This window comes from Calonectris borealis, chromosome 25 (genome assembly GCF_964195595.1).
Source record: "Calonectris borealis chromosome 25, bCalBor7.hap1.2, whole genome shotgun sequence".
NCBI classification, from domain to species: domain Eukaryota; kingdom Metazoa; phylum Chordata; class Aves; order Procellariiformes; family Procellariidae; genus Calonectris; species Calonectris borealis.
The window spans coordinates 1,325,952-1,351,683 of NC_134336.1; the positions used below are offsets into that span (position 1 = coordinate 1,325,952).

Genomic DNA, 25,732 nt, shown 5'->3' on the forward strand with positions numbered 1-25,732 from the left:
GCCAGGAGGCGGGATGGTGACGGCGGCGGCGGGGGGGCGGTGGCGCGTGCGTCACTTCCGTTGTCAGGTGGCCGCCGCCGCGGAGCGGAGCGGAGGCCGCGGCCGGGCGTGGGGCTGCGGGAGGCGCCGGCGGCCGCGCCGGCCCCGGGGCCATGGGTGAGCGGGGACGGGCAGGGGCGGGCGCGGGCAAGCCGGGTCCCGGGGACGGTCCCGGTCCCGGTCCCGCTGTGTGAGGGTGTGAGGGGGTGGGCGGCCCGGGCACCGCGGCCGGGAGGCGCCGCCGACAGCCCCGTCTGTGTGGGGCTGGGCGGGCGCCGTGGAGAGCCGCTTCGTTCTTCCTAATGCTGCGCCAGGCCCCGGCGGAGGCTTCGCCGCGTGTCCCGGGCCGGCAGCCCGCGGGTGCCCGGCCGCCCCGCGGGGGCTCCGGGGCAGTGCCCTCCCGGCGGGCTCCTCTCCCGGCGGCCTGTCCCAGGGCGGCGGGTGCTGTCGGGCCGGCTGGTGAGGCCGGTGAAGCCCGCCCGCCGCCGGTAGCTCGGGAGGGGCCCGGTTGAGGCCTCGGGAGAGGCCAGGCTCCCTGCCCTGGCCACCGGGCGCTCCCGGGCCTGCCGGTGGCGGCCTCCGGGGCGTGTCGGCGCGGAGCTGCCGGCCGCTCTGGCAAGCATTCCCCGGGGGCGGCCCGGCCGGTCTGTGTGCTGCCGGTGCCCCGGCCGCAGGCCGCTCACCAGCCAAGGGTGGGATCTTGTGTAGCGGGGCCTGTGTGCAGGGCTGGATTAGAAAATACCACTTCGTAACTAACTCCTTTGTAATTTTCTTCCCTGTAACAGCATTGGGGGGGGTTGGGCTTTGTTGGCAGCGTAGCTATTTTTGCAGCGCACTGGCAGGTTCAAGGGCTTGCTGAGGGAGCAAACAGCTTGTGTTTGGTGCTGATTTCGCTTTCAGTCTGGGCAGGAATTTCTTAGTTTAGTAGTTTCGGACCTTTGTTCTGAGGAGGAGTCTTGTGTGTCTCAGCAGTGAGTAGCTGAAGGTTGTACCTCTAAGTAAGAATGAGTAAGGCCATGAAGTATTGCAGCCGGAGCTAGCTACAGGAGCCTGTCCTGTCCTCCCTGTGCGAGCTCACCTGAAGAAGATGAGGAGGCATGCTTTGGGATTTCCTGCGTTCAGAACCTGTGTCTGTTACCTGTTGGCTTTGGCTGTGGCCTTTGGGAGCTTCACTGCCGCAATATGTGAGAGCGTTAGTTAAAGGTCTCGCGCTGCTGTTGGAGGGAGCCCATGGCACGGCGTCTTTGCCGCGCTGCTCCTCTCCCTGACACGAGGGCTTTGGGACTTGTCTTGTTCCTGGCCAGCTGCTCCCTCCTCCTGCTGTGGCTGTGCTCGCTGGTGTTGATGATTCAGTTCTTTGCTAGTTTAGAGTCTTAATGTGTAGGCTTAACATATACTGCTATGTATAGGTGTGCTAGGCATCTTAGGCTCTAGTCTCGGGCTGTAATCCTGTGTCCGGAGGGAGTAGAGAAGTCGGAGCAGAGGCCAGTGCCCAGTGTGGTGGGGCTGAGCTACCGCACCTCTGCCGCCTGCCTGCTGCGGGACAGCAGGCTCCCTTTGGGGCAGAAGGGACACGGGTTGGGTGCGGGTGGAAGGTGGTTGGGTTCGCAGGGTGCCTGCGGCCCGGGTGGGGTGTAACTTGAGGGATAGGGCAGAGTAAGGCTTACCTGCTGGCAAACAGCCCTGGGCCGGTGGCGGTCAGGGTGCAGGATGCGTTTCCCCAATGCTGGAGTGTTTGTGCTGCATCCTTTTATTGTTTCTCTGTGGCATCGCGCTGATGGTTTGGTCACATAATCGCATTACTTAAAAGCACCCACATGTTCAGCTGCTTTTTATCCTCAGGATATTACAGAATCATCTCCTTTTGAAACCACACAGAGGGAAGCCGTGTAGGCACTTAGCTGCTGTTTGATTAAGGACAACCCTATTGATTTTGCCTGAACTGCCCACTGTGCTTAGCCTAAATAAGGGATGTGTTATCTGTCTGCAGAGACTCGGCAGTGCTCTGGATTTGTACAGTGTGCGCCTCGCTCGTGCCTGGGAGCTCTCCAGCTGGGAGCTCTTGCTAGACCGGAGGAGGCTCTGTGCCCATTGTAATTTTCTATGTGAAACAGTCTTTTTTTCTTAGTCGGGTACACGTTTGTGAACTTACGGTGTCTGTCAGTGTGCTTTCATGCTACAAATGATAGTAACAGCAGCATGGCAGTATATGTAGATAACTTAAATATATTTCTTTCTATCTAGTTAGGGCTAGATGAGTAGATTATCGTTAAAAACAGCAACCACACCTCACTGTAAAGAAAGTGGCAGCACGTGTGTGAGTCATGCAATAATCTTCGTGTGCATGAGGAAAGTCCTGCTGCAGTAGATTTATGGAATATTAAGTGTACATAGTAACATAAGCTATAAACAAAAAATAAAATCTCGTAATACAATATACATCTCACCTGATGGTGATTTTAAAGGTAATGACTGCCTGACTTCACAGGAGCAGCCCAAGGTTGGGGACTCGTGCACTGGGCTCTGTGCTGGGAGAGCGATGCAGTCTCAGGTGCTGTCAGTGTGCTGCAGTTGGATTTCCAGGCTCCTCTCCTGCGCTGTGCTCTGCTGCAGGTGCCCCTGCCATGAGGATGTTGGGCTGGAACAGGGATTTTTTCCTGGTGGATGTGGCCTGTGCTTCAGCGTGAAAGGGTTAAGCTGAAGTTGATGTTTATGTAACCAAACAGGGAACTCCCAGAGATGAGTCCTTGGCTATCTCATGTGTTGATGCATCAGAAGGGTTTAAAGAAAGCCCAGCTTGTTTCTTGCTTGCACTGTAATTACGTTGCTGGAATCCTGTGCTTCAGAGTTTCCCCGGCTGCCTGGGGGGGCCAGGAAGGAATTTGCTTTCCCTGATGTATGATTTGGCCTGTGGAAGCCTTTTTTGTCCCTGAGAAGTTGAAGATTGGCCACAGCTAGATGTGGGATGTAGGCAAGGTGTACTGGGGTCACTTTTAGCACTGCGGCCTCTCAAGTGCTGGCTGTGCCTTGCTCACTTACCCAGGATTAAACTAATAGGCAAGCTGGGCTGAGGAAGGAGGTTTTCTGGTGGGTTGGTTCAGCAGGGGCTGCCAGAGGTGTTCGTGTCTCCCAGCTTGGGAAACACGGCTCGCTCGGCGCGTTCATACTTTATTTACCAAGTGCCTTCCAACAGCATGGGGGTGCCCCAGCCCCTTGTGCTGTGCCAGCGCCTCAGGATTCTTCCTTCTCCTTTCGTCAGAGAAACTCTGCGTCTGGTTTTGAGCGAACTTCTCGCTTAGGGAAGAAGCTCAAATGAGTCTCCGCACGTTTCCAAGAAGTCTCTGAGTCAGGGCTCCTCAGTTTCTGGAGAAGGCTTCCCTTCCCGGAAGGGCTCGCACAGCGGTACATGGGTTGCACTGGTGGCTCTGAGTCATCTGATGGCCTTTTTTTTTTTTTTTTTATAGCTTCCCTTACAGGACGGTTAAACTTCCAAAGCCTTTCGTAAAGTTAATGTTCCTGTATAGTGAATCTACCACAGTGCTTTGCAGAGGGAGGGGAGCCCACCCCAGCTGCCCCTGCGCCCGGCTGCAGCAGCTTCTCCTTCCCGCACGCCTGCTTTGCTTGGGATCTGCCCGGCAAACGTTCCCTGTAATCCCCCAGACAGTGACTCCTCCACAGGCCTGGCTGATCCGAACTCCGCCTGTCTCAGGGAAGCTTTTCCAATGGGAGCCTCTGTCCCTGGGAGCGCTGATGACTCGGGTCTGAGCTGTCCCTAGCTGGGTTTGCCTGGGGAAGGCGTGTGGCAACCTCCGGGATTGCTGCTTCTCGCAGCGATACCAACCTGCTTGTTTCCGTGCCGGAAAGCCGGACCATGCTCGAGCTTTTACTCATTCAGTGTTAGCATTCATGTAGGTTTTTAGGTCATGTCCAACATAGCTTCTTGTGAGCTGGAATTTGCCATGAGCCAGGCTTAAATGTGAACTTTGATTAATCATCACTGATAAATACTGCACAGTGTGTTATTTAGGTGGTAAAAGGTGCAGCCTGATACTGCTCAATTGAATCAATTTTTTTAGCTTCATTTTTGCAAAAGCTGATGCCTGCACTGGCTGAGAGGAGAGTGGACAGGGCGAGCGGGTCAAAAACCATCGGACGGGGTCTCCAGCCTTGTCGCAAGCGCTGCAGCATTTGGCTCCCAGAAGAGAAAGCTGGGCAGAAATGCTGCTGCATTGGGTGTCAGATCTTCTCCCGTCTGGGGTGGGAGATGGATAATTCACGAGTACAGAGCAATACCGCACTTCCCTGGGCGGCTGAGCGCCCGGCAGACCCGGCTGCGGTGCCGCCTCTGCTCCGTGGAGGTGTCGAGCCCGGTGACGAAGCCCGTGGGGAGAGGTGATTCATTGTCCTGTGCGCACGCCCGAGTCGGCAGCCTGGCAGCCCTGCCTGCGACTCCCGCGCAGCCCTGTCTTCTTTCCACCTCAGCGTTTCCAGGTCAGGAGCGACAGGCAGGTTTCAGGTGCCGGGGTGCTGGCGGCGGGGCGAGCGGGAGCAGCCGCAGCTCAGCTCCTTCGGCTGCCCGGGAGCTGCTCCCGCGCCTCCTGGGCTCCCAGAGGCAGGGTTCCTTTCATGGTGTGAGCTCCTTGCTGAAGGAGCTTGTCCTCAATAGCCGTGAACTTCCAGCAGACGCTGGTGGGCTCCGTCATCTGCTGCTGTTTCCCAGCTGCCGGCTCATCCCGTTGCCTTACTTGCAGAGAGCTCGCTTGTAGCAGTGGGGTATAACACCTTTGGGGTTGCCAGTCATCACACTAGAAAGTGTAAATACCAACTAACTCCTTTTGTCCCCTTGCAAGATAAAACAACAGAAAGCATCGTGGAGGTTGTATCAGCTGCTCCAGTGTCTTAACTAGTTTCTGTGCTGCTGAGTAATCCTGTTAACGCCCCAAAGGTACTTTTTTTTTCCCTGCTCCAGCTATTAGCTGCGGCTGGACTGCAGGACCTGCTTGTTCTTTAATCTGAGATGAAAAGGTCAGTTTCCTCCTCTCTTGTTTTTCTTTGTTGTTATGCTGGGCACTGGAACATCATGCAGTAATTCGGGAATTAGACAATTTCCTTAAGGTATGTAATTAAAAGATGTTACATCTAGGTCTCCAAATTATTTGATTAATAATTCTATTAAAGTCATAGCTAGCACAGTAAGAAGCTTTAGACACTTCTCCAGTAAGAGGTTTGATATATTGAATGCATCACATTGAAATTGTTAAGTAATGAATTTTTGTGCTAGACTTGTAACTTCATTGTCTGTGTGAGACAGACCATTTCTGTTACAGATGGTGGGACAGGGAGTGGGGGTGGTTTGATTCAGTTTGCACAGTTTGGTTTTTGGGGGAGGGAGCGGTGAACCTACCACATCAGTATCTAATGGTCTTGTCCCTAGGATGGGGTGTTTTAAGAGATAAATGTGTTTGTTCTGGTTCTTTGCAGAAATGTTGGATGCTCTCTCTTGAGACTGATCCTGCTGATGTTAACATAATTTTTTTTTTTCAGTCTTAAGAATTGGAAAGTCTGTCTGTGCAGCTGCCTGTAGACAGAGGCATTGCGGCAGGGGCTGGGGGGATGCTCTTTGCCCTTACAAGGCTTGCCACCTCTCATGGAAATGTTCTAAATTCTCAACTTTGGGCTATTTTAAATCTCGGCTGTGCTGCAGTGTAACCAGTTCATGAGTGGGACTCCACTTACTGCTTATTTGTCCTCTGCTCATTGTGTGTGAGGAGGAAATCCTTGTGCGATGCAGTAATTCCCTCTTGTGAGCTCTGAGCGAGCCTGTCCTGGGAAGGCTCGGCTGCTCCGGCGGCACTAGCGGCAGGACACGAAGCAGCAGCTTGTTTGCTGTTTGAACGTGTTAGGCGGAGGAGCAGTGACGCTGCCAGCGTCCTTCCAGCTGAGCTGCACGTGTCCAGGGGCTGGCGGTGCCTGCAGCGAGGCCAGGGATGCTCCGGGGCCCGCGGGTGGGATGGCAGATGGCTTCCACACACACTGCTCGTGGGACGGGACCCCCGTCTCGCAGTGGGTCCCACTCTGGGTCTGAGCGCTAAGGGCTGCTATGGCCTCATGTTTCTGCTTACAGCTGCAGAGTCATTTAAAGCCAGTTTATTATGGCTTTTGTCTAAAACTTATTTAAAGCTTGTTCTTCCAGGATATAGTTCAGCTGTTGGTGATCAAGCAATACCAGCTTCATGGTGCGAATACTTCTAGTAGGGAAGCCCCTTGAAATCAGAGCTTTGTATCAGCCCAACTCAAGCCGAGGTGAAATGAATCTGCAGGTAGAAAACCTCGCTGGCTCAGCAGGGAGGGGGAGCCTCCTGCATTGCTGTTCTTGTTTTAAGATTTTCCTTAAACCCTGTCTCAAAATACCATTTTTAGCCCTATGCTTAATGGATGGCTGCTCATTCTGCGGGAGGCTTACACAAGGAAGTCTGTGCCCTTTTGACCAATTTCCGTGCTCTAATCAGGGTTACACAACGTGCAGAAAAGGGAACAATCTTCCTGCTTTTTCACAGTAGCTGCTCCTGGTTTTCTTCCTTTTGCTCTGGGACCTTCCTTCCATCTGACCAACCTTCATTCGAGTCTCAGAGGAACCTGAAGTGCTCATGTGCAAACCCCCCCTGGGTGCTGCTGAGGGCCCCTGAGAATTTTGGTGGGCTCTGCCACCCTCGCAGTGCAGCCCAGGAGTAGGGAACAGGGAGATTGGGTAGACAGTGCCGAGAGTGGCACGGGAAAGTCTTTAATAATTGAGTACCCATTTATGTTGTTGTTTTTCTCGCTTGCTCTTACAAGTATTCTGGGCTGGAGCTGTGATATTTAAGTCGCTGGATGTCCTTTAAGCAGCGGTAGGGCTGGGGCACCTCCGCTCGCTCTCAGCGCCAAGACGACTCATACCGAAAGTGCTGGCTAGCCAGTGCGCGGGTGAGCGGGCTGCCTGCGCACCGTCGGCACGGGTCTGCCCGGCCGGGGCGTCCTGCTATGGGGTCCTGCTGCCTAGAGCAGGCTCTGAACGTTGTTTATCGAAGTATTAACAGCTTCAGTACTTTAATTCAGAAAGATCTTCAGCAGTCTTTGCAGAACCCCCAGGACCAGGTGATAATACTGCATTGTGTTTTGGCTCATGCATCCCAAATGTTCCTTTTGCATTTTTAAGTTGATCTGACTGGATACTGGTAAAATAAACCAGCTTGGATTAACAAATGTGTAATGTGCAATATCAGAGGGTTAAACTTTAAGCATTTGGTAGAGGTGGTATAGATTCAATTCTAGAGTGTCTGATTTAAATCCTAAATTTCTCCTTTTAAATGGGACCAGATGAACTATTAAGAAGTGCTGAATTTGAGTTGAATTAGTTTCATTTTTTTTTTTAAGAGGCTGAATATAAATTGTAAAGAGGAATTAACTTGCCGTGGGGATTTGATAAGAATAAAACTCAATGTATTCTTCTTTGCCTTTTGCAGAAATTGTTCTGTTCAAGTCCAAACTTTAAGCATTAACTCTTACAGTGATTAAAAATCGCTTCCAGTGGTAAAGATTCTGTTGTGGCACTATTGCTAACTTGGGCGTATTTAAAATACTGTTAAAAACAGGCAGGCTAGTGCCACGTGGTGGAGGTTAAAATGGAGAACATGTTTGTTTCTGCTCTGAAGGTCTGTCTCGCATCACAAAATGCCTTTTGAGATCGTTGACGCTTGTATTTGTCTTGCTGTGCAGGGCCATGCGTCTGTGACTCTTTGGGGACTGAACTTCAAGAGCCTTTTTATTCTCTCGCATGATATCAGGAGCTTCAGGCCTTTTCTAAGCCAAAATAAACACAGATGTTTCAAGCTGCAGAGGTTTTGGTGCATACCACGTTATCGTAATCAAGAATAATCCAGAACCACAGCATCAAGTGTATCTCATTTCGCATTACAGAGTCCTCGACCTTTCGACCATCCAGCCTTCTCCAAGGTGATGACTCCTGTCTCCTGAGACGTTGGAAAACCTAGTTTGGAAGAAGAGTAAAGATACAGTTGATGCTGAACTACGTGAGTCCTCAGATTATTTTGTTTACGATAACGCCATTTGCACCAGCGATTCCTATCCAGCTCGGATTGCACAACGGTCATTATCTCAGAGTTTCTGTGCAGTGGGGTTTCTCCAGTGGAAATCTTACTCATACATTTCCAGCAGGGATGATGATGTTGCAAGGAGTGGGGAATTTTGTAAGGCACAATCAAATATTAGGTCAGAGATGCGGAATGAACAGAACAGGGAGCATATGGGGCTCGGGACTTTGTTCTGTTCAACTAGCTGGGCCTGGTAACACTTCTCTGTTGGAGCTCTGAACGGCTGGTGGAAGTTGGTAGTGCAGGGATGCAAAGTCTGCTGCAAAACTTCTCGCCTTATCTCTCTTGCTATCTCTGATCTTGGTGACAGGTACTGCTAGATGAATTAATGCAATGAGATCACACTTGTGTCCACAGAAAGGGTGGGACTGCCAGAGGGTAAACTTCATTCAAAGTATGGTGATTTATCAGTCTCTTACGTGGTGAAACACTGGGACTTTTTTAAAACAAATAAGTACAACCCAAAAATATTTTCCCAGTCTGCTGTAGTAACCTCTTAGGGAAGACTACCGGGGCTTGGTTTTGACTTGCTCAGAGTAAGAAAATGGATCTGTGCTTAGTTCCTCCTCTCCCCTACACCCCCGCCCCCCCCCAAAAAAAAAAACCCAAAATCTTTGAAATGTTAGAGTACGAGCATTTAATGCCTAAATATTTATGAGAGTCTTTTAAACTATTTTCCAAGAGATAAAGGTGAAGAGGAGGTGTATTGAAAACAAAGCTTCAGTTTGATGGAGCCGATTTATGCTTGCAGTGAGCATGCAGCGTGTGAAGGTTACCCTGGCAGCAATCACAAGGGTTCTTTTCCTGCTAAACTGAACAAGGCTTTCCTTTGGGCAAGAAGTGTTTTAGTCGCAGAGATTTGAATTTATTTGGCCCTTTAGGTATTGGTTCTGCCTCAAATTCTCTTTAGATTTCTGAGCAGCAGAAAATGCATGTTGGGAATCAGATTTTCTGCAATACCTGAATAAGCAGGAGTTAGTCAAGCTTTTAATTGTTTATGCTGAATTGTAGTGGTGTGTGGACCTTGAATAGATACTTGGATGCAAAGCATGAGATTCACATTTAGTAGATTAAATGGTTCTTTGCATGGAGTGGTAGTGCAAGAGAGCACGTGTACTGGCACCACAGTGTTTCCTTTCATTGGAGTATCCATTAAAGGCAGGTAATAGTGTGTCAGTTCTAAACAAAGCGTCACTTCCTGCACATGGAGACTGAAGTGGTAGAGTTTTGTATGTTGGTTTAAAATTTCAGGTGTTCAACTCAGTCCAGATGCATTGGATGTAGATAGATGGAGACATAATAAAAAAGTTAGAGCCTAAAGAGGTACAAGGAGAGAGAGGGGGAACTTCTTTTAAGACTAAAAACACGTATTTGAAAAAATCATTGTTAAATTAACTGAATCTCACAATAATTAACATGTTTCGGTCTTCTATGCCCTTGCTGGGAAGGGTGAAAGATATTGTTCATTTTTATGGTCAGTTAGTTTTGTGCATTCTTGGCTGTTTGAGGAACAGACTTGAGCCTTCTGAGTTACTTGGTGAGCTGGCTGCAATGCCTAGAAGGAACCCACAAAAGTCCATAGGCTGAATCAGAAGTAGACACCCATACGAAAGGATAACTTAGGCATTGTCGTTCGGAGTTTTTTGGAATATGTTAATTTGCAAACTTGTTTTTGCTGTAAAACAAGCTTTAATTATTTTGACTTGTTCCCACTATGTGTCTCAAACAACTGTTCTAGGAAATGTTGCTTTGAATAATGAGGCTAATTTATACCTGCAAAAATGCATTAAGCCTCCAACTCACAACTGGTCTATCAGTAATGAGCCATAGCCTTTCTGTAGAAACATAAGTAGGCAGAGACACAAGTGCATCAATAGGTGAAAGCCTTCCAGTATGAAATAAGGGATAGTATAAGAAATTAACTCAATTGCTCATTAAATGTGATCTTCTTTCTCTTTCAAGAGCCAAGAATGAAGCGGCGAGCATCGGACAGAGGAGCTGGGGAAACATCCAGTAAGGCAAAAGCTCTTTGTACAGGGATTTCTGGAAATAATGCCAAGAGAGCAGGCCCTTTTATACTAGGTAAGCAGGGAAGGTTTTCTTCTTCAGTTTTCAAGGTAGCTACTGATTGCAAAAGTGAAAATAAAAGGCACTAAGAAATGAGGCAAAGCAGATGTGTAATTTAGCGTCTTACCTCAGAGTGCAATTCACTTGATGTAGCAGAGCAGCAGCCCTTGGAGCTTCTGCAGCTAGTTGAGCTAAGGAGATTTGTAATGTTAATACAGCAAGGCAGGCGCAGCTTTTAAGATAAATATGAGTCCTGGCTTTTTTTGTTGTGTGTTTTTTTTGTTTTGTGGGTTTGGTTTTTTTTTTTGCCTAAACTACGTTCTTAAACTTTGTTAAAGAGTAAATTTATTCAGGGGGCTTTTTGGTTAGAGCTCCGGGGAGATGTCCAACCCTGCTTGCCTGGAATATACTCTCAAATCAGCCTGTAAGCAGCTTAATACTGCACTAGTGGTCATTATAAGCGGTATGTGCCAAGGCAAGACCACTCTGCTACCTTTTGAGAGTTGCTAGAATAGTTGTTAGTTCAAAACTAGTTATATAAACTGTCAAAACTATGATGGACTTCACAGTGGAAACCAATGGATAATTAGTTGGAAGCTGATTGATTTAAACTGAAGAGTGGAGACTGTTGTTAACTTGAAATTTGGACTAATCTGCGTACCTGAGCAGTCCCTGCAGAGGTGGCAGTTGGGTTCAGAGGTGTGGTAATAGCAGTTGCCATGGGTGTTGCTAGTAAATGTAAAAGCCGTATGGTTCAGGCATGCAGAAATTTGAATTTCTGAAAACAGCTGTGCCCTGTGTGGGCTTTTGTTAAATGTTTCTCCAGTGAACAAATGAAACATTTTCAAAAAAGGTTTGAATTCAATACCTTTTTTTTTCTTTAGATTGTAATTTGTGGAAATGCACTTAGTCTCCTGAAAAAAAGGAACTTAGTTTAAACTAACATAAACTGCGTGACACTTGCATATTGATGTAACCCTGAATTAGTCATTGCTGCTTAAAGGAAAACAAGTCTGTTTTTGCTTTGTGCTGTTAGGTCCACGTTTAGGTAACTCCCCTGTGCCAAGTATTGTTCAGTGTTTGGCAAGAAAGGATGGGACAGATGACTTTTATCAGCTAAAGGTAAGCAAATGGCAGTGCTTCCAGATCTTCAGGGCTCTTTAACTTTAGCTCTCGCGACAGAAGTGCTTGCAGTAGCGTGTGGTGTAGGCTGAACCGGTGCACTGTCAGAAATGGTTGCTGGAACTTCCCCTCGGCGAGGCAGTTCTGCCAGGCGTAGATCTGGTCTCGAGATTAGCCCCGAGACGAGGCCTCTGTGGCTGCTGTGCTGCTCTCCCGGAGCCCTCTGATCTGCTCAGCTGTGCCTGAAATGGGGGTGGATCCAGTGGGAAAAATCACCTGGGACATTTGCAGAAAGCCACCTGAGCAGCTTTTCTGTGTTAATCAACCTCATGCTATGCATTCTGCACAGATGTTAGTTCAAACAGGTTTGTGGCAAGTATACAAACATCAGAGCAATTACATCAGCTGTTAAACACATGTGAATACCTAAAATGTGAGAGAGGTTTGGGGGCATTTGGGTTTTTCTGGGAGCTGTAAACATTTTTTCCGTTTTCCTGAAGATTCTCACCTTAGAAGAAAGGGGTGATAAAGGAATAGAAACCCAGGAGGAACGACAGGGCAAGATGCTGCTGCACACAGAGTATTCTCTCCTTTCCCTGCTCCACAACCAGGAAGGAGTGGTTCATCATCACGGGCTCTTTCAGGTACCGCTGGTCACCATCCAGGTTGGGGGAATGCCAGTAATTGCTATTGGCTCGAGCTGCTTTTGTTTAATGCACAGTTCGTGCTGACCCTGTTCTTGTGTGTAAAGAATTACCAGCACACTGCTCAGATTAACCGCTGCTGCTGCTTCAAACAAGCAAGTTAGTGACAGGGACTTTTCAGAGTTAAGTGGGACGTAATGGGGTTTGGGATTTGGGAAATGTGAGAACATTCAAAGATGGGAAAGGCACTCAGTAGCGTCCCCTTCAAGTAGGAAAATAGCTGCTTCACTGGCAAATTAATTTGTGCCCATAGAGCACCCTTTAGAACTGAATTTATGCTTTCCAGTCTCTGTACTGTTTTATGCTGACTTGTAAGAGGAGCCAAATTCTCAAGAAACTGTTTCAGCAAGTTAAACTAGTCAGTGTGCTGATCAGTGTCTCGCATGAGTGAATTGCGCTGCTGTTAACACCTTCAGAGCTGTTTATGGATGTGATGGGCTGATACAAATTACTGATTTGGATGTTGGTATTGCCTTGCTTGCTGGTTAAATTTTGTCAACAGACTTTTCACTTGAGGCCATCTGTACTATATCTTAAATAAGCTAAATGTCCAACTCAGCTGTGTCCTGTTTAAAGTTATGGAAGAAGTGCTAATTGTGTCTTAAGACTTCTGTTCTTCTCATTAATAATATGTTGGATCCCTAGTATTCACAGAGTCTGTACTACTGTAGAGTTTTTCTAGGTTTTATCTAAAGGTGTCTGTGTGTACGTAAACGGTATCAGTGCTGACATACACATATAGTCAAACAGTATAGACCTTTCTCTGGCTTCTTTAAGTTGAGATCATGCATCTTCTTTTTGAAATCCCAACTCGGGGCAAAGATGAAGCACTATGATTGCATTTGCTTATTTTGAGATCACCATGTAGTTATTTATTCTCTAGTGCTCTGTAGGTAAGTACATATGCCCAGATAGCTTCCCTAAACTATTGCTCATTTGTTTGCCTCCCTGTAGGACCGAGCTTGTGAAATTATAGAAGATCTAGAAGCCAATAGAATGGTCAGAAAAATGAAGAAGCGCATTTGTCTTGTGTTAGACTGTCTCTGTGCTCATGATTTCAGTGACAAAACAGCAGATCTGATCAATCTGCAGCATTATGTCATTAAAGAGAAGAGACTCAGTGAGCGGGAGACGGTAGTGATATTTTATGATGTGGTACGAGTGGTAGAAGCATTACATAAGGTAAGATCTTTGTTATCCCTTTCAGTGCTGGAAGACTGTTTTCCCACGTTAGTATAATAGATGTTTTAAAACTTCCTTGTGCAGGCAGTGGCGAGGTTGCAGAGCATGGATGTTTCAGCTGTTTCCCTGTAACAGTGTTCTGTGTAAGACCTCATGCCCCAAGCCATAAAAGAGCATTCCCTTCCCCTCCCCTCCCGTCAAGTTTCTCAATGATAATGTAGCATTTGTTGACTGTGGAGAGGGGCCAGCTGGACTAAATGCAGATCAGGTGAACCTCAGTGTTACTAACCTCAGAAAGGGGTGGTTGAAGAGGGGAGCAGAGGCTAATCAAATGCAGGAAACACTTCAAGCTATTTCCTTTTGAAGCAAAATAAATCACAATTGATTTCTGAGATCAGAATCTTGAGCTACAAGTTTGAGATCAATGAACTAGAAATTATTCTAACAAAAATAGATTCTGCCGATGTTTGACTTCTTACCCTGTGACAAGGGACACCCATCCTTCCTAAGAGAGCAATGAAGCATATATCTTCTGAGGAAATGCTCATCACATTGGTCTTACTGAGCCTGGACACTTAAGTTGTGGGCCTCTTAGTTTCAGTCAAGTCTGTCTGTGTGTTCAAAGTAGCAAATTTGCTTGTTCTGTCCTTCTGGCCAGGAATGAAAATGAAGTGCATGAAGTACCCGGGATGCAACCTGAGTTGAAACCTTGATCTAGGTTATTTCTGAAAATGATGACATGATTTCAAAAGATACTTAGTGCTTTTGTCCAAGTATCGAATTTATACTTCTGTAACAAATACGCTTTTGCTCATGTTATATTATTATATATTTTACAGAAAAATATTGTGCACAGAGACTTGAAACTAGGAAACATGGTGCTAAACAAAAGGTAAGTCTGCTGGAGAGCTGCTGTTCTGGCAGTTGTCTTGTGTTTCTTCCCTGAAGCAGATTTCTATTAGAAACACAATTGAAGGCAGTGCTTGCTGAGAGTGCTCTCGTGTGAGAAGGGTGAGGGAAATGGAAGCAGTCTGTGCAAAAATATAAATCCAGTTCAAAGCTATATGAGTTAATCTCCAAAAATGAATTGAGCACAACTAGATAGTTCACTCTTCCACCAAGCTTAGTGACCCCATATCAGCACTTCTTTTTGGATTCTAACTTCTGAAAACTAAATTTTATAGTAATTCAGAAACCTGCAAGAGAAATGCTTATTTTATATATATAAAAAAATAAATTAAAATGTGGTAAGTGGTTTTGTTCACATAATTTGCTTTCCATTGTGCTAAAGGAATTCCCCACACTGGAGTATGTACTATAATCACAGCAGTGTCAAATCTTTGACTGTTGCGCTGCTGTGTTTTTGCTAGCAATAAAATATTTACTTATCTAAACAAAAGTTCTTCTGTCTAGTCTGTATTTGTGCTTGAAATAGCTTCCTTGTTCCTGTTAGCTGGTTTGATGCAAGCCTCTGTTTATAATGCACTGATGTCCAACATGTCTTGGATGCTGTGCAGACCCAGAAGGGACCAGGCCTCCCGGCGCAGAGCGAACAGCATCAGCGGGGCATGAATTCAGCACGAGTGAGAGGCAGCTGCTGGTAGCGTGCGCTTGGCTTGGTGGCTCCTTGGAGTTTTTTTTAGTTGTCTTGGGTTCTGTAGTTATTTAGTTGGCAAGCTAGTACCAGTTCAGACACTCTGCTGTGTCCTTGAATATTGCATTACTGGCTAAATATTTTGCACTAACTTTAAGAATGAGTGGAATTCATTGTCTTTTCACACAGTCTGGTTTTCTGTGGAATGAATAAAAAACTGGAAGGCTTTAGGTCTGCAGGCTCCCAGAGTCTGTATGAAGCATGCAGGTTCACTGTGGTCGCAGCTTGCTTTTTTCTCCTCCCTAATACTGTTTGAAAGCAAACAGATTTTACCTACTGAGGTTGAACTTCTTGGTTCCCCCCCCCGCCCACACAGCAGCTAGTGGTTTTCAGGGCCACCTGTAAATTGTATTAAGTTGTTTCTATAGAGCTGCTTTAAGATAAATCTCTTATCTTCTGCTTGCGTCTTTGATTCTCCTTCTTGCTAGGAAGAGGCAGACAAAAGTTGCTGCTTTAAAGGATCCACCCAGAACTTCCCTTCTTTTCTGGGCAAAGTATGCAGTGGGGCATCCCACTGATAGAGCTGCACAAGGGGCCCCCACTAGCAGGAAAGGGGAGGTATTTGAAGCTTTGTGAACACACTTGCCAAAGTCATTTTTTGCATGCCATGTTTTTGCTTTTTACTAGCAAGACCATCAGCTTTGGTGGGGAAAAACTGTAGCCTCTACAGCAGTGAGTCATATGAAAGGGTGGGTGAGGCGTTAAGAATAGATCACCATGGAGAGGACCAGTCATTTGGGCTGATCAGAAACGTTTGTTCTGTTCCAGCCGGGCTCACAAAAGAGCCAGGTCTTTTCTGTTGGTGGGGGAGTGAAGGTAGCTACGTATCGCTGCAAAGTCCTAACCAGGCATGTTACACCCTGGGCTGATGAAGATCCCTCAGACGTTGTCCCCTGCAAGGTGCAGACGTTAAAGCCTCGCAAGATTTCCGATTAGCCAGTGCAGTAGTTGGATGATTACAGGTTAAATCAAATTCAGTGACTAAATAAAACCAAGCAACCCTGAACATTTTAGTGTCCTTTAGAACACTTAGTCTTTTAAATCTTTAACAAATCGTGCCGATTGTTATTCAGCCAGGGAAGTCTCTTGACAGTTGAAGCTAACACTTGTTAAACACAAGTCTGTCTGTCTTAATAATCAACTCTCCGTTGCCAACCCACATTTGGTTTTATTTCACTTGTCTGTTAGATTTGCTGGCAATATTTTTTGGTTATTTTGACTGACTTGATTCATGCTCTTAGGCTCTAGTTGTGTAATACCATTCAAGAATATAGAAATCTTCTAGACAGCGTTTTTCTGTTCAGTCCTTTAAGTTGTATGTTAAAATCCAAATTATCTGAGTGACATGGAAGATTAAATGTGGTAGTAATATTGTAATGGGCTCACTTGCCCTCGAAAAATTCATTAATTGGAGCTGGCAATACTATAGAGAAGTAGGGGTATCTTCATACAGAAATTGCGTGTACCTGCAGTTCTCACCTTTTCTGAAGTACTTCAGTGTAGGAGGTTTTTTGGATGTTGATTAGACTTTCTCTGTTCTGCATACTTTCATGTGAAGAATAGTCCTGCAGATCAGGTAAAACTGCCACCAGACTCTTGCTGTGGGACTGTTGGGTAACGCAAAAGTGGTTAAACTGAATCTGATCAAAGGTCCTGTAGCTCATCTGCTGGTGAGACACGTAAGCACTCAGTGCATGGAGGGCAGGCATGGGGCAGCCCTTCCTGTAGGGTATTTTCCCTCAGCTTCCAGAAAATATTGTGTGGAGAAGATGCCTTTAGAAATAGTAGTTGGGAAGCGTAGGGGAGAATCAGCTGTTAAAAGAAACTTCTGCTTTTTTAACACTCAAGCCCTACAATGGTCAGCAAGCATGAAAGTGCAGATCCTGGTGCTGTGCTGCTGGCTAGGATGCTGTCAGTCTGCTCCTGGGAGGCTGGCCAAAAGGCGTTTGTGTGGCTGCAAGGTGGGCAAGTTACGTGAGCACCCTGTGCTTGCAGCCGCGCCTACACATGCTGCTCAGGTTGGATGTAGACTCTGTCCATAGCTGTAAAAAAGGTTCTCTTACTCCCACCGTAAGAGTCTTGCAAGCCATGCTGACAGGTGTGGAATCCCTCCCCGTCGGGATGGAGTTGAACTTGGCTGTGCTTGTCTTTTCCCAGCACTTCAAGCTTCCCAAAAAGCCCCATAGACACGCCTCTGTTTTGGTGTTAACTTCCTCTGTGCTGTTTGGCTCATGCAGGTCTTTGTTCACTGATGCCTTCTGATTCTCCCCAGGACTCATCGAATAACCATAACAAACTTCTGTCTGGGAAAGCACCTCGTGAGTGAAGATGACCTGCTGAAAGACCAGCGAGGGAGCCCTGCCTACATCAGCCCAGATGTGCTTAGCGGTAGGCAATCCCCTTCAGCCCTCAGTGGGAGTTCACAGCTCCCACACTTAACACTTGTTTAATTTATTTATGGCTCTCGACAATAAATGAAAACCACCTAGTTCTGTTCCCATATGTAACCTGCTTTCTGTGAGAGCCTCTTAATTAGGGTCCAATTATGAGATTAGGTCTGTTTTTCCAACGGGGGAAGTACAGAGGGAGGAGCGAGCGTAACTTTTTTCTTAAGGCTAGTCTGAACTTCAAAGCAATTAAAAGCTCCCTGCCTGTTCCTAAATAAGTCCGACTGCAGACAAGATGTTTTGTTTCTCATGTCTGAATCTTGTTCCTGAGGCTTCAGTTAAGCTGCAGGTAAATCCCTAAGCCTAAGAGGCAATCGGTCCAAATCCCCTCACAAAGTCAGTTTATTCCAGGCCGTACACTAAGAGGAGCAGTTGCTGCAGCAGCTGCTGCTTGATTCCAGAAGGGAACTATTGACCCTTTGGGCGGCTTCTGGGCCAACTGAGAGGAGTTACTTAAAAATAAAGGAATGATCACACCAGGCCAGACCAGCGGTCTGTTCGGGCTGTATCTTGTCTCCAGCAGTCTGGCCTATGCCTTGTCTCCAGCAGAGGCCTTAAGCAGAAGTCTGGCAAAGAACAGCTTTCCCTAACATCCTCCCACCTTTTAACTGTTTCTAGTGCATGGGACTTTCATAAACAGATGTGGTTTCTGTCTATTTAGTTGCTTCAGGAGGTTTCTCTTCCATGAGCTCTAAGGTCTGCTACTGTACTAGCTTTTGTGCTGGGAATAGCTGAGCAGGCAGTGGTTGTCCTGTTTCTCAGTGTAGTGACCGAGGCATCGTTTCGGGGTTTTTTTTCTTCTCATCCAGGTGAGCTGGACTAGTGTTGAAGGGTGCATTTACAGCTGGGACTGTGCATCTGAACCATCTCTCTATGTAGACTCCAGTTATCATGCATTAGCTCATGTTGCAGACTACTCCTTGTGAGCACACATAAAATTCCCTTTGGATGGAGCTGAACTGCAGGATGCAGTCCAAGATCACCCCTAAGGCATCCCACCTGCTAAGGGTTATCCATCCGCAGGGCCGAGCTATCATTAGGACGATGGGAAACTGCCCAAAACTGTGGACAGTAGGTCATCAGCACCAACTGTTTTCCGGACAAGTCGGCAGTACGTTGGGCAGCACCACTCGCTGGTGTGCATATAGCCAGTGCGAAAGCCAGAATCCTTGCCAGTTTACGCGAGGATAACATCTAGAATACTGGAAACACCTCTGAAGATTTGAGTTACTCATTTATGGTATCCCGAGCTATTGTATTTCAGAAATGCCCTCAGAGGGAGCTAGTCTTGAAATTTCCAGACTTGGTGGAATCCACTCAGTAAGTTTGTTGTCAGGTTTACAGGCAGCAGCATTAAATGTAGCTGAGTGCTTCCGACGTGATGTGCCAGGCAGGTTTGAGGCTGCTTCCCTCCTGGGCAGGACTAAGCCAGGAAGGGAGCAGAGGCAGGCGGGGAGGTGGAACGTGTGTTTTTTGCAGGCCTTTCCTGTTCTGCAGGATATCCTGAGGCCCCTGTAACCAGATGGATGATATGAGCCAACTGCTCTGCCGGAGTTTGGAGCAGTTGCAGCTCAAGTGGCTGGTGTCTGGTAAAGGCTGCACGGAGCTGCTCCTTCCTGCTCGTCTGGGGCACCGTTCTGTCCTGAACTTCAGCCCTGTTACCCTCCCTGCCAGCATAGCTCGGCTGCAAGCACCCACATTTCTTCTAATGGCTCTCTTGGTGCATTGACTGGCCTGTCTGTAGCCCACATACCACAAGGCACTGAACAGGCTGCCTTTGCTGACTTCTCTGACAGCTGAGGCTGTTCAAGACCCTGCAAGGAGCAGCCTTAGTTACAGGTCTGCATCTGGGGTAGCATCACCTGGACTGATCTTCTGGTGCAATCGCACTGTGCTCCGGCTCTGACATCTTTGCAAATAGCCCTTCCCCGTGGGGTGTCTGTGCAGCCTGATCCTGTGCTCTTGAAAATGCTGCTCCAAAATGGCTCAGTCTGCAGTTCCCCTCCAAGCATCGAGGGAGAAGTTACTTGAGGACATTCCAGGCTTCACCACCACCTTCAGACTCTGAGCATCCCTCTGTCTGTATTGCTAATGCTCCTCTGCAAGAGGAAGCTAAAGCGCCTGAAGAATTAATCATTGTTTTAGGTCTCCAGAAGAAGCTGTCTTCTGCTAAGAGATGGCTTGTGTTTTACGGCTGTTGAAATGTCACTGCAGGAAAAGCTGGAGGAGGAGGGAGAGGTGCCTTTTTTTGAGCGTATAAAGCAAAGAATAATTAGTACAAATAACAAATGCTGCAGCAGTGACTCACTACGTGAGTCAGAGGAAGTCATTCCCTCAATCCTATGCTGTGGTACAGCACTGGAGTTTAATTTTTTGACCCTCCTGCATGCTGCTGTTTGCTGATTTATTGTGCGATTGAAGGGGCTTTGAAGCAGCATTTCCATCGAGCGGCTCGCAGGGCGTGGTGGGGCTGCAGCAGCTTTTGGGAATGCTTCTGTGCAGGGGAGGCACTGTCCTGTGCCCTCCATGGCTTCCCAGCAGGGTCCAGTGGCCGTGTGCTGGATCTGTCCCGGAGGCAGAGTCCCGTCTCGATGGGCTGAATCTGAGCCGGGTGTGGAGAGTCTTAGTCTGCAGTTCCACACAAATCTCCGGTGCAGCCGGGGCGGTGAGGTTGGTGTTAATCTTGGGCCACTCTCACCTGGGGAGCACTTACTCTTCTCAGGGTTTCTTTCCTGCCTCCCTGTGCCTTGTGCTCACTGGCCCTTAAGTTCTCTTCTCCAGCAAGGTGCATCTGTGGAGCTTGCGAGGCTCGGGGGCTTCCGGCGGCGACAGCCTGCGGGGATGGCGAAGGGGAGGGAAGTGTGACCTGCAGCACAGTACGCAGTGGTTCTGATTACTTGATGCTCTCGGATCACATCAAGGCTATTCAGCAGGGATAGCCCTGCTCTGTAGGGAAAGGGAAGACACTGTGTGGAGATGAACAATGTGCTTATTCGCAAAGGATGCACCTCTGAAAGAGGTTCTTAGTGTCTCGCGATAGGAAGTCTTCAGCATTTTTGATTAATGCTTAGAAAAAAGGATCACATGCAGAGGTTGCTTCAGTGCCTTTACTGCTGGTGGTGGGCCGCAGAGGTGAGCAGTGTCGTAAAGCCTGTTGCTTTTGTGTGTCCTTGCTCCCTGCAGGACGGCCGTACCGTGGAAAACCCAGTGACATGTGGGCGTTGGGTGTGGTGCTCTTCACCATGCTCTATGGCCAGTTCCCCTTCTACGACAGCATACCTCAGGAGCTTTTCCGCAAAATCAAGGCTGCCGAATACACCATCCCTGAGTGAGTACAGCCTGTCCGGGGGAGGCCCTTCTCTTAGTGCCTGTGCGGGCGGTGCTCTGGGCCTTACTGGGACAGCCGGAGCTGGAAGGGTTTCACTCAAAGCCCCTGAGGGTCGCAGCAGTAATGAGAACAAAGACTGTATGCAGTAGACACCAAGGAAGCAGTAGCGGAGCTGGGACATCTTGTGCAAAGGTGAGAAAGGCCCCACGCTGCAGGGACAGGGAATCAACCTCCTGGTTAATTCTGGGGTCTCAGTCAGAGCAGTGGTGGCTCCTCCAGTTCCTGACCTGTGCTCCCAGCACGTCCATCCTGCTGCTGCCTCTGCCCGCCTCAGGCACTCGGGCTCACCACGTATTCTCTCTCCTAGGGATGGACGGGTCTCAGAAAACACTGTGTGCTTGATCCGAAAACTGCTGGTCTTGGATCCGCAGCAGCGTCTGACAGCTTCTGAAGTGCTGGATTCTCTCAGCTCCATCATAGCATCATGGTATGTGCAAGAGGAGAGAGACAAGAACACGGCATCTCTGGCCACAGGTTGTGTTATTCCAGCTGCAGCCAGCAGACTGCTGCCAAACAGGACACCAGAGGGTGATCTGAGAGAACTGCAAAAAGTCTTTAAATCCTGTGTCTCAACCACTGGTGTCTGCTGATGGATACAGCCGGAATGGCCTGTACAAACACTTGTTATTGGAGTCTGTAAAGCAATAGCATTACAAAACAGTACTGGGGTACAGGAGGGCCTTTGCTGCTCTGTCTGCCTTGTGCTCCCCAGATTTGATTTTTAAAGAAAGTCTAATGGTCAGGAATATCTTACATGTACAGACACTTTCTGCAAGCTTGTAATTAGCCCTGCTTTATCCATTAAGTAAAAGCAGGCATGAGATCTCAAGAGGGGAAGAGCAGGAGATGCCATTACAGGTGGGAACACTACACGTGCAGGGTGGGGATGCCTTTTGAGGGTAAATCTGACTCCAGGACTGGCATGAACCAACTAGGATGAGATTCCAGTAGCACACTCCAGCAGAAATGGATCCTGGCAGTGTTTGCTCAGTGCAGCCCTCTCTTGTCAGCCCTGAGACCTTCTGTCTGTGCTGCACAGCATGCCTGGGCGAAGCTCTTGTGCTGCCTGTTGAGTCAGCAGTGAAGTCTGTGATTTTTGGAGCTGTGGCTGTTTTCTCTCCTACCTATGCAAAAGTTAGAGTTCCACATCCTGTTTAAAAACAAGAAAGAAAAAAGGGATTATAACATGATTTCATACCAGGGAAGTTGAACTTGGAATAGTGTCCTTTAGTAGCAGTAGCTGGTGTGGCATCCAGACAGTGCTTTGCCACACTCTGGTGTCCAGCCATGGCCAGCCAGGCGGGATTGCCCTGGCCAGGGTGTTGGGTGAGGGTGGGCAAGCCGGGGCCGTGCTCTGGGTCCCTGATGCTGTGTTCTCCCCCCAGGCAGTCTATGTCCTCGCTGAGTGGCCCTTTGCAAGTGGTGCCAGACATCGATGACCAAGTGGCTAACCCTGAAAACCCACAAGAGGTAGGTTTTCCTACTTTCCTTTCCACGGAACTGCTTTTCCGTGCCCCTGTGCCAAGTCTCTCTGTAATGGAAAGAGATGGCAGCCCCTTGTGGCCCCCGAGCGGGTGAGGGGAGGGCGGTGAGGACCCAGCTGTGGCTGCTGCTCTACAAGGTGGCCGAGTCCATCGCTGTCTTGTGCAGCGGAAGGAAAGGCTCATGCTGCTGGGACCAGGAGTCGCATCCAGCTGGCCGTGCTGCCTGGAAGTGAGCTCGCCGGCCCCGGAGCTGGCTGAGGGGCAGCTTGCTCCTCTCTGAGCAGCGCTCGCTCCCTCACACACAGCTGCAACTCGCACGCGCTGGGACAGCCGGGAAGAGGTAGCGGTGTTGGCTCAGGCTTCCTGGTGAATTCTGCGATGGGAGCAAACATCCTGTTTTCTTGCCAGCATATTTTATGTTGGAAGTGGCAGCCAGTGACCTCACTGCCTGGGGGCAGCTTTGTAGGAGCTTTTGCTTGCGATGCCCAGTCAGTGTCGCCATCAGAAACCCCTCCGCTGGGCTCGGGGGGATGTGAGGACTGGGGTCAGATAGCTGCACTCTGAATATCTGGCAGGGTTGGGATGAGCTGCATCAGGGCAGAGCCACTGAGGTTTCCAGACCTCTGTTCCTGGTGGCACTAATGACTGGTAGGGACTACTACGTCTGGCAGCAGGTCCAGTTCTTGCCTTAAGACTCACGTTATCCGTGTAGCTCAGGACCCTTGGAGAGGAGTTGTGGGACCGTTGCTTGTTGCTGTGGCTCTGACAGGGTGGTTCTCTGGCAGGTGAAGGTGACGGAGGAGTGCTCGCAGTACGAGTTCGAGAACTACATGAGGCAGCAGCTGCTCTTGGCTGAGGAGAAGAACACCTTGCATGAGGCCAAGAGCTTCCTACAGAAGCGGCAGTTTGGGAACATCCCCCCAGTGCGACGCCTGGGCCATGATGCCCAGCCCATGAACCCTTTGGATGCAGCTATCCTGGCCCAGAGGTACCTTCGGAAGTAGCTTCCCACACATCTGAGAGCACAAGCACCACCCTGCAGTCTGCCTTTCACGTCGCCTACTACAGCTCAACAGCAATACCGGTGTCCCATGATGGAGAATAATGTAGCAATTCTTCTGAGCTCTGTTCAGGGACACGCACTCACACTCGCTCTGGAGGGAGAAGACTTTTGAAAAAGCTAGTTTTGGAAGCAGCAACCTCTTGGCATCTTCTGGAATCTGTTTTTTAAATCGAAGCCTAGATGACTAATCTGCTTTTAATCATGACTGTAATCTACCTCTCTTGTCTTTTTAACCATGCTGTTCTCTGGATCGAGCAAAGCCGGTGGGAAAGGAGACTACCAAGGGTGAAGCTGGTTTGCTGGCACAAGAGTTACGGCTGTGCAGTACGGAGAGTCGGCTGATTGCATTCGCTCCATATGGTTTGAATAAGCTTAGATTTATCGGGGTTTCTTGAATGGAAGAATTTCTTGAAACCTCCCACTTCCCTTCATCTGCATCAAATCTTTTTCTGTCCTTAACATGCCACCTGGTTTGGCTGTGTTGTCTAACCCTCGGTGGCCGTGTGTGGGCTGCAGCGTGCCGAGGCCTTCGCGAGCAGCACAAACAGCCGCCCGGTCACCCGGTGTGACCAGGGGCTGCCTGGAGAGCCCGGCCACTGCCTCAGGCGAGAGTTGTCCTTGCAAAGGACGCTGCAAAGATCGGATCTTGTCTGCAGTTCAAAGGTTTTGCAGGACTCGGCCCGGCGTGGCCTCTGACCTCTTTCCCACCTTTCACTGATTCTTTTAGTTTCATAAGGATATATGATTTAATCTTATTTTTCAGTAGCTTATCTAAGGTGCAGTTAAAATTGCATTAATTCTGATTTAGCATTTTCACACTTCAGTTGTGGTACAGATATAATATATGAGTTATAATGTGAAAAAGCTTCCCAAAATAATCTGCGTAGAATTAGGAAGGGGCTGGCTGAAGTCTCTACTGTATTTGTTCCCTAGCTTATCTTGCCATCCCAGCCTCGCCACGCAAACCTGGGGCCGCCTCTGCTGTCCCCGTGTGGCGCTGAGGCGGGAGAAGGATGTCCCGGTTTGTCACCTAATGCCACTGGAAGGGCGTTTGCCTGTGCTGAGAACAGGAACGATTGTTTCTGAGCCTCATTTTGTGAACTGGATGCCTGTCTTGCCAGATGAACTGTTCTCACACAGAGGTCCCAGGGCTCCTGCTCGAGGCAGCAGCTCTCCGCCTGCCTCCTTCCCCTGCTCCTGGCTGCTCCCAGCCCCACGGCAGCTCCAGCATCGCCCTCTCCTGCCAGCCTCGGGCTGGGCACAAGGAAAAGTGTGAGCAGTGACAGGAAAAGCTGCTGTGGGTGCTGGCCCTGCTTTTTGGGGTCAGCTCTACCACCCCCGGCAAGTGCGGGTAGGGAGCGAGTAGCAGATCCATTTGTAGCGTGTTGCCCTCTCTTGCCCCGGGCTGGGGAAGCGGACTGCGTCTAGCCTGGGCCAACCTCCAGGTGTCTTTGTGGGGACATAGGGATTGACCTGAAACTCCTTGGCAGCGTCGGGCATTATGTCCTGCCTGCAAACTCACCAAAGCCGCTTGGCAGTGGGCAGGCAGGGAATTGTGAACACTAATACAGACTAGAACAGTTGCACCAACCCCAGCCAGCTGAGCCAGTAGCCTGAAGTCTTAGCCTTATTTATTTTAAAGATGGTAGGTCTGTCCTGGCACACCCTGGTGTGTGCCCATCACCCCCCTGTGCCACCAGCAGCAGAGCAGGGACCCCAAGCCCCTGAGCACCCCTGGGGCCCAGACCCCCCAGCTGGGGCCCTGCTCTCTCCATCTGGTTTTCTCCTGTCTTGCTCCCACCTCTCTATTTTTTTTTTTCCCAAAGTTAAAGCAATATTCTGGGGACTCTGCAAGGCTGTATCATACCCAGCGTTCTTGCGCACCAGTCATCGCCAGTAAATCACACTTGTATTAAAGCAAACTGGAAGAGGGGGTGGTGTGGGGAGGGCAGGAGCGGCTGGGGGTGCGGGCGGAGGGGCCGCGCTGTGGGAAGGAGCCTGTTGTAAGAAAAAAGGAAGAAAAAAAAAAAAAAAAGAGGAAAAAAATTTGTATAAAGACATTATTTTTGTACTACATCGAAACTACTCCTGCATGTCGGCAATAAAACTTCATACCGAGAGCCCGGCGCGCAGCGATCCCACGGGGGATGGGACAGGATGGGAGGAGCGTGGGCATGGGGGTGGCTGGGACTGGGGGGGCTGTGGGGGTGCAGTGCTCGGGGGGGTGTGAGAAGGTTCAGCAGGACGGGCCTGCAACTGAGCGGCCCCATGGGGACCTGCAGCCCTGCCCTGCCCCGGGGGGCCCCCAGCTCCCTTTGCCAGGCCCTGCCCGGGGCTGAGGCAGCTGCCCCGGCAGAGCCCGGCCCTCCTGGTCCTGCCCCAGCCCTGGGGCACAGAGCCCCCTGCCCCGGAGGTCTGGCCCTGACCTCTGC

At 49.1% G+C, this 25,732-nt stretch overlaps 1 protein-coding gene across 1 annotated transcript; it reads left to right on the forward strand.

The window, feature by feature from the left end:
* The first annotated feature begins 64 nt into the window (after window positions 1-64).
* On the forward strand, window positions 65-25,420 carry STK40 (serine/threonine kinase 40). The gene is made up of 12 exons (XM_075173926.1): window positions 65-156; window positions 7,996-8,108; window positions 10,152-10,271; window positions 11,293-11,378; window positions 11,879-12,022; window positions 13,037-13,264; window positions 14,104-14,156; window positions 17,191-17,306; window positions 20,549-20,693; window positions 21,061-21,180; window positions 22,139-22,223; window positions 23,023-25,420. The coding sequence occupies exons 3-12, from the start codon at window positions 10,160-10,162 to the stop codon at window positions 23,239-23,241; spliced, it is 1,308 nt and encodes a 435-aa protein (XP_075030027.1). The 5' UTR covers window positions 65-156; window positions 7,996-8,108; window positions 10,152-10,159; the 3' UTR covers window positions 23,242-25,420.
* Window positions 25,421-25,732: the final 312 nt, after the last annotated feature.